At 40.2% G+C, this 13,162-nt stretch overlaps 1 protein-coding gene across 1 annotated transcript in view; it reads right to left on the bottom strand.

The window, feature by feature from the left end:
• Nucleotides 1-13,162, bottom strand: part of NPAS2 (neuronal PAS domain protein 2) — a 45,089-nt gene that overhangs the window by 7,485 nt on the left and 24,442 nt on the right. Inside the window, exons 10-18 of the mRNA XM_053455986.1 lie at nucleotides 11,851-11,957; nucleotides 11,230-11,377; nucleotides 10,999-11,080; nucleotides 8,136-8,277; nucleotides 7,430-7,539; nucleotides 3,790-3,879; nucleotides 1,910-2,056; nucleotides 1,517-1,732; nucleotides 655-830 (exon numbers count right to left, since the gene is read on the bottom strand). Of these exons, the coding sequence (XP_053311961.1) occupies nucleotides 655-830; nucleotides 1,517-1,732; nucleotides 1,910-2,056; nucleotides 3,790-3,879; nucleotides 7,430-7,539; nucleotides 8,136-8,277; nucleotides 10,999-11,080; nucleotides 11,230-11,377; nucleotides 11,851-11,957 (1,218 nt within the window). The remainder of the gene's footprint in view (nucleotides 1-654; nucleotides 831-1,516; nucleotides 1,733-1,909; nucleotides 2,057-3,789; nucleotides 3,880-7,429; nucleotides 7,540-8,135; nucleotides 8,278-10,998; nucleotides 11,081-11,229; nucleotides 11,378-11,850; nucleotides 11,958-13,162) is intronic.

The following is a 13,162-nucleotide window of genomic DNA, read 5'->3' as shown; positions in this document are numbered from 1 at the left end:
ACATTTATGACATTATGATGTTGCATTCTAAATAGGTCCCCTCTTTGCAGCTATGACAGCTTTCATTCTTCTGGGATTTCCACAAGATTTTCGAGTGGGAATATTTTGTGCCTTCATCCAGCAGAGCATTTGTGAGGTCAGGCACTGATGTTGGATGAGAAGGCTCGCAATCTCCGTTCCAGTTCATCCTGAAGGCATTTGATGGGGTTGAAGTCAGAGCTGTGTGCGGGCCAGTCAAGTTCTTCCACACCAAGCTCATCCAACCTTGTCTTTATGGACCTTGCTTTGTGCAGTGGGGCACAGTCATGCTGGAATAGAAAAGGCCTTCCCCAAACTGTTCCCACAAAGTTGGAAGTATAGCATTGTAGTCTTGGTATGCTGAAGGGGACAGTATATATTGTTTTTACAAAGGGATGGAAATCTTGGGCATTTCCAAATGTGTAACTATTTCCTTTTGCTACACTAGTATTATTATGACATTTATAAATAAAAAATAATATAAATATATCATATCGCCTCTATATTTATATATATATATATATATATATATATATATATATATATATATATATATATATATATATATATATGTTTCTTTATCATAACATAAATAAATGCAATTCATGGAAACGTCCCTTTACTGTCACAATTTACCTTAAGTGTTTGTCGTGACTGAAGTCTGGAGCTGTATGACACTGGCTGTTATCCTGCTGTGGACCAGAAGGTGGTGCTATTGTCAAACTCTGTGATAATAGTTGAGAGGCATTGTTACCGTTGGATGGTTGGTCGCTGCTTGGAATTCCTTGAGTATTCCTCATAGATTTTTGAACCTGGAAAACATTGTTCAGTTAGCTGTTAGCAGAGGCCTGCAAACCAGTTACCAATATGACAACTGACCTTATTTTCACAGAAATCTATGAGTTACTACATGTGCAAAATGCAATCCTAAATACAATGCCCTCAAATGCCTCACACGGAGATCATCTATCTTCTAGTCTTACTCTTTGCAGTGCCACTGTTAATGTATTTGAAAAGCTCTGAAATAATTATCAAGGTTACTATTTGCCACCTTATTTCAGTACGATCAGAACCTGCTTCTGTTAACATGGTTGTTATTCCCCATGGCGAGGAAATAAGATATGATTAAACCCTTACTGATCACAGACCATGAGAGACGTTTGCACTGCATAACGATCAAATAAGGTTTGGTTTTACACTATTGAAACAAAACAGCACGCCATAAATGTTCATTTACAATATACAGTATGCTCCCAAGGTATGCATGATAATGTATCATATTTGATTATGTCATTCATTCAGTTATAGAAACCTAAAACAGCACCATGTTGGACTGGGCATAAACACAGAAGAAAAGGCTAATAAAATATACTACGGTCAGCACTGCTTCCACACTATGGAGTTTCACCTTGCGGGTGATTTCCAAGATGTTATGAAGGATGTCTTAAGAGTAAGGATTATCATTGCCAAAAAACCCACAGATGACTAAAAATAGTACCCTATTTGAGATTACAGTGGGGTCTCTCTGTTGTTGACCGGATGAAAGAAAACTTCCTATCTGGGAAGCTGCAATCTGTCCTTGAGTCGGAGGACTGGAAATGATCTGGTGTTGCTGGGGTATGCTGGTGGGCCTCGACTGGACTGATGCTTGCTGAGGGTCTGAGTGCTGCAGGCTGTCGTAGTTCAATGACATATCTGGTGTCTCGTAAAACATCTGCAAGGAATGTAACATCTATTTATCTGTCTGTTTATTCAGTAGTTAATTCATGGAGTATTAAAAATAACGCTTCCAAATGCAGCATGGAAATATGGCAATATGTCACTAGAACGACAAGATTCATCTAGGGTGTGTTATATATGCGACATAACATCAGCTGCATCAATGGCTCACCTGTAAGTTGGAATCCTGAACCATATTTAATTGCTCCTGAATTTTGTAGAGTTCTTCCTGCTGCCACCGTATATTGGCCTGGAGAATCTGTGTCCTCTGCTCTAGCTGGCTCTTTATGGTTTGGAACACACCAAACTGCACTGAAAACTTAAAAAATAAGAAATGTAAAAAAAGTCGCTGGAATATAGGTGTATTCAGCTGACGACACTAGTGAGATACCAGATGATATGCAGCCTGTTTTTCCTATATGATTCCTCATTTACTTTTTTGGCCTTCTTCAGTAAGACAGGGAATCTAAATAGTCCCGTACCTCCCTTAGTGGTGATATTATTTATGAATGTGTGGGAATTAGTGGCATCAAAGGTTCTGTAAAGACTTTGTAAAGATCTTTACAGTGGTCTCCCATCATGTTTTCAGCATGCTGTAAGGCAGGAGAGCTATGTCTTCATTCACATCTATGCACCTGATTTCTAATACTACCTTTAATGATGCTTTAGCAAAGCTCCGCTAATTGCACAACACTACGGGCCAGTGCAAAACCACAGATCACGTTTTCTGGCCCAATAATAACATTTCTGATCGAGTACAAAATCTATTGGAACTGCAAAGCATGCTCCACATTCCAGGAATAGTAAGTGCAGTACTCACACATTACAGATAAATACAGCAATCGGAAGAATAAACAGGAAAAGTTATCCTGCTCTGACAGAACCATGGAGATGATTAAATGGCTAATGTTATCTAATACATTTGCTGTCCTGATCTGATCTACTTTTTTTCACACCCCACCCTTAGCAAGGCTGTTAAATCCCCTAAACAAATACATATTCCACATGCTTTGTTTAGAAATACATAATGTAAATGTTTAAGTGTGTAAAACATTAATTACAGGTCTAATTATTATTATTATTATTATTTATTGTTTTATATAACGCCATCAAATTCCATAGCGCTGTACAATTGGTAGACAGGACATAACAAGTAGTATGTAACATAACAAATTGCAGTGAGGCAGGGGGTAGTAAAATACATTTTGGGGTACCCCTCAGTTTGAAGCTCCAAAAATTGCCTTTGGGAGGCATAAACTCCCATCTTGAGTTTGGGGTAAACAGATGTGGGTTGGGGGTGAGAGGGACACACAGGATAGGGTTTTAGGTGTGTGCGCGTGTGTGCGTGTGTGTACGTGTGTGTGCGTGTGGGTGCTTAATTCAAACTTGCTACTTGCCAGCAGCCTGTTGGTTTATGAATTCAGTGAGCAGAGAGATTATTATGGCATACTAATGCAAATGCATTTAAAATTAAAGTGTGTATTTAAAATAAAGATAGGAACAATATATAATTACAATTGATTTATTTAAGAAATCCTACTAACCTGGGATATTTGCTCAGTTTTACTAAACAGTTTTGTTGGGGCTGCAGATCAGTCTAACATGGAAGCATAATATTATCTTAAGATAATGTGCTGAATTATTCCTTTGTTTTGTATAACATTATCTTAAAATAACATGCACAGTAAAAATGAATGCGATCATTTATTTCTGGTGATACAGGAAATAGTTCATACATCTCATTACCTTCTGAAAATCTGAGTCTGCATTATTTGGATTTTTTTAACTGCCTCTCTTGGTCCACAATAAAAACATGAATTAACCCCGTCTCTTATAATATCTATTGAATTCTGGCATATTTATCCGTTTTCATTCCCCCTAGCTGTCTGTGCCTTTCTATTCCATGTTGCAACTACTGGTCTTCTCTCTCTTCTGTACAGTTTCCTCACAGACTGGCTGTTTTGTTATTTCCGTACGGCTCAGTAGGAGTCTGTGCTAATAGTGGTTTTTTTTACATATCTAAAAGATTTGTAATTGGCAAGGAAGACTTACTTGGGCTAGAGGAGAGGTCTGGTTCGGGAGCGGATCTTGCTCCAAAAGCTGTTGTTGAAGCAGGTCACGTGACTGAGCAGGTACCGGAGTCTGTATAAAAAGAGCTAATGCGCTGAGTATAACAGTATACATGAATATAATGAGTATGATTGATGAAAAGCGGAAGGTTTGTTGCGACTGATGCCCACTTCTCACTTTTACCCTCTCCTTTCACTTTACCCCAACTAAATGTTTTATTTATGGTCCACTAATACCTCTGCTTCTACTAAATATCTTAATGTTTTTTTTTTTTTTTAATTAATTCTTCCATCACTTACATCTCCGAGCCAGATGCTGAAGCAAACTGTGATTCATTTATTTAGGATAGCTGTGGTTTCAACTATGTGAATTCATTTTGCATTGTAAAAGCCCATGCCTTGAAAATGTCCCTACCAGAAGGCTTGAGTTAACCCTGTGTGATGCATAGTTCATAGTGAAGAAATCTATATTATAAAGGGGCATAAAGTATGGTAAAAAGAAAATAACACACGGTATGGAGTGTGGAGATCCTATTAAGCCACATTCACGTCACTTAGGGTCCCTTCAAAAATCAACACTCTGGTCAAGTGTCTGGAAACCCAATCTAGAGTGATTATCCCAGTCACGTGGATGGTAGTAGCTGTGATATACTATTTTCGAAGAGTAAAATTACCGTCAGCTGCATTCATGTTAACCCCTTCAGCACCGGGACGTACCTGGTACTTCCTGGTTACTGGTCACCGGTAGACCGGGACGTACCAGGTACGTCTCCTCCAAAAAACGCCCCCACATCACCACGATCGCGGTGATCGTGGAGGCGCTGCTGCTACTGTCTGCCCAGGACTCCTGGGCAGACAGCACAGCCTGTCTAAGCCCGCCCCCATGCCTACGATCACTCCCACGGAGTGATTTTGTAGGCAGAAACAGCGATTGCAGAAAGATCTGCAATCGCGGTTTCAGCTGCCACAGGCAGCTTCAGGGAAGGGGGGGGGCTGTTGAATGGGTCCCCACACAAGTGTGGGGGCCTGATCCAACACCCCCCTGCTGCCTGATCGCTCCATGAGAGCGTCAGTGCAGCGTTAACCCCTTCAATGCCGCGATCGCGGCATTGAATGCCGCGATGGCGGCATTGAAGGGGTTAATTCCCGTTTTGTAGGGGGCTCTGCTGCTGGTGGTCTGCCTGGAAACCCAGGCAGACCAGCAACAGCAAAAACGAGCCCCCAGAAGTCCTCTGATCAGTCCTGTAGGACTGATCAGAGAGACTCCTCCCCTACAATCTCCAGTCTGTTGGAGATTGTGTCCCAGCTGCCAGAGGCAGCTTCAGGGACAGGGAGACAGGGTTCTTTGGTCTCCACATGAGTGTGGAGACCAGCTCCCCCACCCTCACCCTTCCTCAGTTAACCCCTACCCTCCTCTTCCTCAATTAACCCCTTCAATGCTGTGATTGTGTATGACCCCCATCGCAGCATTGCAAGGGTTAATATTAGTCCCCACAAGCTTGTGGGGACTAAATACCAGTCAATGCTGTGCTTCAATGGAGCATCAGCATTGAAAGAGTTAAAAAAAAAATGTAAAAAATAATAATAAAATTTTTTTAAAAAATAAATTAATTTAAAAAAATTAATAAAATAATAATAATAATAATAAAATAAATAACAGCACTGACCTGAAAGTCCAGGGTGCTTCCAGGTCAAATGCTGGGCTGATCAGATCGCTCCTGGCCAATAGGAGTGATCGGATCATTATGGCAGCCCACGGATGACCCTGCTCTACAAAGAGAGAGGGGTCATCTAGGGTAATTATGAAAAAACAAATTATTAATAAATGAAAAAATCATAATTATTACCTGATCACTTGTCGGTGACATTTTAAGTCGCTGATTATTGATCGGTCTCCCTGATTGATGTCAGCGGCCTAAACCTGTCACTTACAAGTAATCTGATAAAAAATATTTAAAAAAATGTAAATGCACATGTTCCAGTTTTGTCCTCATAGCTTCCTCAAATAATGCATGAACCATGCATGTGAGGCCTTGTTGGAATCATGGGATGTTGGTGAACAAAATGTGGTGCTTTCTTCCACTGTTGCACTTATGGTGTGCAAGAAATTCAGTGCAACGTTGAAATGTATGCCTTAAAAACGCAATAAAATAATTTCCCTGTGAAGTTTGGCAGACATCAGTGAAGAAATGGCTAACTGAAAACTGTCAAAACTACCCTAGTTGAACACCTTGACTTGTCTACTGTTCATAAATGTATACTTTTATGGGGTAATTTACATTGGGGGGCTTCCAAAATCTCCCAAATGGGATATGGGCCCAGGAAACCAATTTCTGAAAATTCCAAATGTGAAAACGAAAATGCGCATGTTCCAGTTTTGCCCTCATAGCTTCCTCAAAAATTGCATGAACCATGCATGTGAGGCCTTGTTGGAACCGGGGGATGTTGGTGAACACAATTTGGTGTTTTGTTCTGCAGTTGCACATATTCTATACAAAATATAATATAAAATCTAAAGCAACATTGCAACATATGCAAAAAAAAATAAAAAAATATAAAAATACCTCAAAATTTGGCAGCAATTGGCGATAAAATCCCTGTTTGAAAAGTGTCAAAATGACCCTAGTTGTACACCTTGACTTATCTACTGTTCATAAACATATAATTTTGGGGGGATAATCAGTATCTGTGACAACTATTGCAGTTATTAGACTACCATGCCAAATTTGAAAAAAATTACATTTCAAAAACGTAATACATGCCTTGCAATATTTTCCCCTATACTGGTCAAAATAGATAAAAATCCTGGCCATGTTGGGTGGTTTCCAAATCAGGACAACTTAATGAATATATTTGGGATAATTTTTTCCCATTGGTTCAATGTGTGTACAATTTGTATGTATACAAAACTGTAAAAAAATGCATTTTTTTCATTTTTTCCCCACTTTTTCCAGTTTATTTCAAATAAAACAATGTACTACCCAGCTTAATATGGTTTCAAATGAAAGCCCTACTTGTGCTGAAAAAAACAATATATGATTTGTGTGGGTGCACCAATTGATAAGAGAGAAATTACAGTTGAAGAAAGACATGGCAAAAACACAAAAACGGCTCCGGTCCTTTAGCGACACCCTAGCTTAAAAATCCCGGTCCTGAAGGGGTTAACGCATTTTACCGGGGACTGTCTCATGCTTTTTTTGTTGTAATTGCAATGTGCAAAAAAAAGATATAAGTAGAATCTACAGCTCCATACCGAAAGAATCATCCAAAGCAAGACCACACAACAATAGTAGCTACGTGAGTGTGTGAATTGATGGCCTGCTCCTTTCACTGTGACATCCAGCAGCTTCCAAAAACAACCAGCCCTCTTGTCATCACTTCGACAGAAATCACATATTAAAGTGTGGGAGGAAGCCACCATTGTACGTCTACACATGACACATTTCTTAGTAACAGTACACTTGACGTCCAAGATTTAAGGAAAAAAACAATCCAGTACTGACATTTAACCAGATTAGGGGATTTTGAACTTCCTTAGATTATGTGGTGCATGTTTATGGTTATACAGAGACCTGTCTTAACATAATGTGTATTGTATGACACCTTCATGATGTGTTCTATACCTGAATTGAGACAGGCTGATTCATTCTTTGCAGGGCTACATCAAGTGGCATTCTGGGTATTCCTTGCAAGGTCTGACTGCTGGATTCTGTAATCAGCTTTGTGGGAGTAGCTGAAAGAAGCCAAACGTTTTAACTCACTAGATGATTTTATGCAAGCGATAATGAAGGAATAAAGTCATGCTATCCAAATAATTAATTTTTCTAAATTATTCTTCTGAACACTTGCTCCTATATACTCTTTGTTATTATTTTTCAGCATGTCACAATATTGGAGTCTTACCTTTTTTTGAACCATGATTTATTTAATAATGGCATGTTTTATTTTCCTGTGTTTTATATAACAAATAACTTAATAAAGACTTTTAAAGTAAGTAGCTACATTTACAACATCCAATATCTATCTGTTATCTATCTAAAAACAGGGGTGTTATTATTTTTAAATCTTGAAGCTTTTTTATATTTCTATACAGTTTGTTTGTTTGAGGAGTACTAGATTTGCTTTTCTTTCTGCTAAATCTAAATAGTTCCCCTTGGCTATTTGCATTGGATGGCATCTGTTTCTAAATACCGTCTTCACTGCCAACGCCACATGGGGAAAGCCAAATTAAACGCTCACATTGCAGTGCATGGTATAAACCTAAATAAATCTGATTGGTGGTGAACTAGCCGCACTCTATCCATACTAAAAACAAATAGTGTTACTTACATGTAGGTTCGGACATCTGGGTTTGTGAGGATTTGTGCGAGCTCCTTGAGGATACGGATGGTGTGCGGCTGGGGCTGAGAAGTGAGGCACTTACTTCTAGTGCATTAAAGTGCTGATCAGCATCCACACCTAAGTCTCTCTCCTGAAAGCACAGCATTTTTTATTTCACAATATTAACAAATATACACAATAATGTACAATATACAAAAGGTATCTCCCTCGATAGATACTGAAGAGAGGCGTGAGATTGTAACATGGTAACTTAATCTTGGCTCTTGCAATACCATTCTTCATTTAAAACTAGTAGGACTCCCGACTTACTTACACAGCAATCAATTGCATTGTCTATATTTAATAAGAGGACAAATTAAAACAAGTGGATACAGGTGAAATATGCAGTCTAAATTGAATTTATGACTCAGACATTGCTTTAATCAGTCGAGTTAGTAATTCCATAATATATTGTCATCTTATTAACCTACTGTAAGGCTGTTAGGTATGTGGAACAGCCTCATACAGCCAAAGTGGTAGCAATACAGAGAGGGAGATCAAACATGCATGGCATAGGCATGTCTGAGATGAGACCAATGACTAATTAAGATGTGGGTACTGTGCTAAAGTTTCATGCAGGTGTGAAAATGAGAAATGAGAGTTACCATATTTCCCCATGTATAAAACTCACCTTTTGTTGAAAACTTGGGGGTCTAAAAATTGGGTGCGTCTTATACAGTGGTTGTAGATTCTTTTACCGGAAATACCGTATTGGCTCGGATATAGGCCGCCCCCGTATATAGGCCGCACCCTAAAAGTTTGGTGCTTTTTTAAAGAAAAAGTTTTTTTCTTTAAAAAAGCACCAAAAAAAACATGCTGCCACTCTGCCCCCCCCCGAGATATGCTGCCACTGTCCTCCCTCCCTGAGATATGCTACCACTGTCCTCCTCCCCCCCCGAGATATGCTGCCACTGTCCTCCCTCCCCGAGATATGCTACCACTGTCCTCCCCCCCACCCCCCCGAGATATGCTGCCACTGTCCTCCCTCCCCAAGATATGCTACCACTGTCCTCCCCCCCCGAGATATGCTGGCACTGTCCCCCCCCCCGAGATATGCTGCCACTGTCCTCCTCTGCCCCCCCCCCTCAACTTACCGGTTGAGGAGGTACCGGAAGTTGCATACGCGTATTGCGTAGATGTCTCCCACCGGCCCCGCAAGACACCCGGGAGTCTGCTCCGGTAAGTCGGGGGTGGGCAGAGGTAAAACGCATCGTGCGGACGGTCCGCACGATGCGCTTAGACAACCTCCCGTGCCGGCACCCCCCCCCGTGGGAAGTGCTGGCAGGGGAGGCTGTCTGAGCGTATCGGGGAGTAGGATGCAGGTCCCCTGCACCGCTGCGGGGGATCTGTATCCTAACCCCGCTGTCTGCCCGGCGTCGGGCGCTAGACCCCGAATATAGGCCGCACCCCCACTTTAAAGACTTAAAGTGGGGGGGAAAAGTGCGGCCTATATTCGAGCCAATACGGTAATCATCTACAGGGGCCCTGCTTACCTCTGTGTTGCTCAGCAGTGTCTCTTGTTCTGTCAAGGCTACTTTGGAACCCAGTGGAGTCACGTGAATGTACATCACATGACTCCACTCCTTTCCTGTTTCCCTTAGGCAGGACAAGAGGAGTCCACTCAGAGTTCGAGCAACGCAGAGGGAAACAGCGGCCCCCACGGAAGTCTACGAGCGTCACCAGAAGATCTGCAGTTCAGGTATGGGTGGGGGAGGGTGTATGAACGAGTATGCGTGAATGAGGGAATGAATGAGTAAATTAATGAATATGTGTGTGTGTGATAGCATGGATTTGTAAGTAGGGGGGGAAGGGCACAGGGAGGCTGGAAGTGATGTGCATGTACTTGCTGCCTGAGCATGATAGGAGTGTGATTGCTAACAATTGCTAGCAGCTAACATCAATCACACTCATATCATGCCCAGGCAGCCAGTACAATCATTTTATGTAATATATTTTTTTTCAAATTTCTGGCCCCAAAATTAAGGTGCGTCATTCAGGTTGAATCATTAACTGAAACAGAAACAGCTGTGTAGGAGGAATAAAACTGGGTGAGGAACAGCTACACCCACTAACAAGGTGAAGTAAAAACATTTGCTTGTCCCTTTCACTCCAAATGCCTTTGATGATCCAGAAAACTCTGGCATGGTTTATGAAACAGATTTGCCCAGTAGAATTGTGTAGCCAACTAGTTACCAGCTGTCTATCCCAGTGTGAATGCAGTAAATCAGTGTGAATTCAGTTAATGCAAACTACAGGGTTCCATGCGCATGCATCTACTTCTTTCGTTCTCTATATAGACCCAACATTGTTCGATGGGCAGGAGTTATTCATTAATATAGCCTAATCATATTTTTCATTAACTGTTGGTCAGGCTATACGCGTCTTATGCCCTTGTGATACCACAGAACAGGAAGGCACAAATGTTGCTGTCTTTTACAAACATCGGTATTTTAGACCAATCTCTACCAACATTAGCATGATGCCATTTATATTAATATTAGTATTGATGCTAACACCCAATTTTACTAAAATAATATAATTTTTTCATCTTCCAATATAAGCACACACTGCCGGCCTTAACCAAAATAAATATAGGTCTGTAGCCTCTGCCAATACCTACATGGCTAGGCCTGCTTTTTTCCATTATCATCATGCTTTTGGTAGATTTCTTACGTCAGTATTGCTCAGTTTTTTCTAGTTCTGAAACAAATACCATGCGGTTAGAATCTAACTGGATTGCATTTTACAGTTACAGAGACAGCCTTTGCTTTGGCATGATATTGTTTCACGTAGACAAGGCTTTGCATTTTACCTTCAGTGCTGAGGAGATCATTTCAGTTGAAGCTTCTTCTAAATTCACTTCTTTTCTTCTTTCTACACGTACATCAGCATAACTAATAATTATAAAGACAAGCTGACATATGCAGAGGATTGTGTTTCCAGGTTTATTATACTTTATGTACAACACAATCAAAGTTACACAAACACTTGACACATAAAACAATGAATAAACTTACCCAACAAGTGGGCCAATGGGACGTACCTGACAACAGTGTGTGTGCATACAATAAATTCGGGCTTTGAGTTCCACTGATGATATGTGATATAGTAATGTGTTTGAAGCCAGATCCACTGTTGGCCTTTGGTGAGAAAGCGATAACAGCAAGATTTTCCTTTTCCAAATTGCATTACTGTTAAGATTAAAAAAAAAAAGGTTTTCCGTTTCTAATGTCTAAAAAACATGAAAAAATCTAGCCACATTTTCTGCTCTGTCAGTTTGTTTCTTTAGAATGTGGGGCATGCACATATAGTATATAAAAGCAAATCTTGACTATTTAAGAGTTGATGGCTCCATGTGTCATAAGAACAACATGCTAAAAAAATCTATGTGCTACTAAGGGGATTTGGGGTACATTCACTAAAGGGGAGTTCGCAGGAGAATTTGTAGTAGTGTTGGATTTAAACACTAAGACAGCCAGTACAGTAGAACAAGATAGGTGAGCAGGGCCATCTTATGTATCTATTGTATATATATTGTATATTGTATATATATATATATATATATATATATATATATATATATAGCCCCAAACGTAATAAGTGTGCACATACACATATCTATGCTAACCGAAAATAATTTCATCATGAGTAGTGGAATACTTACAATGTTCATGGCACCTGGCTAATATTTCAAGGTCATCTACATGGTAATAATCATAACCAGATGTACCAAGGACTTCAAAAGGCAAATATCCAATGATTGGTGGCGCCCTGCACAAGTTAAGAAATGTAGTATATATCTGATAATACAAAGCCAATATAAACAGTCTGATTAAACGCTAAAAACTATTTAAAAACACATAAAGCAGATTAGCCGTGTTTCCATACTTTTCTTTTCAACACAGCTCCTGATGTATTTTGCAGCTTTCAGCTAGGAAAAGTCAATAAACACCTTGAAGGGAATGTGACTGCTGACTGGGACATCCTAGGCTTTCCATCATCAGGGGCAAATTGAAAGAACAGACTCTACACATCAAGTTGAATCTTAAGAATGCAATAGAAAAGGACAGTATATAGAGTTAAGGTATATTTAGTGGATAAAGTGCACTTGTACAATTGTTATAATGTCATGGCATGTTAATGTGCTGTTCAAATATCTAACGGGTAAGCTGTATGTAGAGTTAGACATACAGTTTGGCTTCTGCTACTACCAAATCATCCCTACCTCACCTTCTGTCTTTTCCTCTCCTAATAGTTTGTAAGCTTGTACAAGCAGGGCCCTCTTCTCCTTCTACGCCAGTAAGCCCTAACGTGTGTTATTGTCAGTTTTGCATATTGTCGATTTTAATGCTATTGCTAATTTTCCCTTCTATGTGAAGTAGCACATAGTGGCGTTATCCACACATTCAGAAGGTCGGGATTTGGAAAGCCTTAATATTTAAGCCAACATTGTTTATCTAATGCATATCTGGCCTCATGGAGCACTTCTACATCAGGGTAGAGCTTCAGCACGCACCACAGGGACAACTTGTTCCCAATTACCCCAATCGGGACAGAGTACGTCCCCTTTGTGTGTGCTGAGGCTCTGCCCAGATGCAGAAGTGCTATAGGGTGAAACAGTGGATCACTGGAGAAGAGAAAAGAAGGACTAAAACAAGGAGAACACAAAGAAGGAGAAGAAGCAGAGAACAAGAAGCGGAGCTGTGGAAAAGGGATGGAGAAGTGTGAGAGAGCTTGATGGAGGGTGACAGAGAGTGAATGTCAGCCTTGTTTTTGTTTGTTTAGTTGGACCCCCTCCTCGTTTTGGGATAGTTGTATAAATTAACAAAATAGACAAATTTAATTAAAATGAAACCTAAAGTAAGTAGAAGTGTAGATCAGGGTGTTGCAGTGGATATAATCTACTTGGATTTTGCCAAGGCGTTTGACACGGTTCCACACAATAGGTTAGTATTCAAACTGAAAGAAATTGGCCT

This window comes from Spea bombifrons, chromosome 2 (assembly GCF_027358695.1).
Source record: "Spea bombifrons isolate aSpeBom1 chromosome 2, aSpeBom1.2.pri, whole genome shotgun sequence".
NCBI lineage: Eukaryota > Metazoa > Chordata > Amphibia > Anura > Pelobatidae > Spea > Spea bombifrons.
Note: the sequence above shows the minus strand (reverse complement) of the source record. Positions and strands in the feature narration are given on the sequence as shown.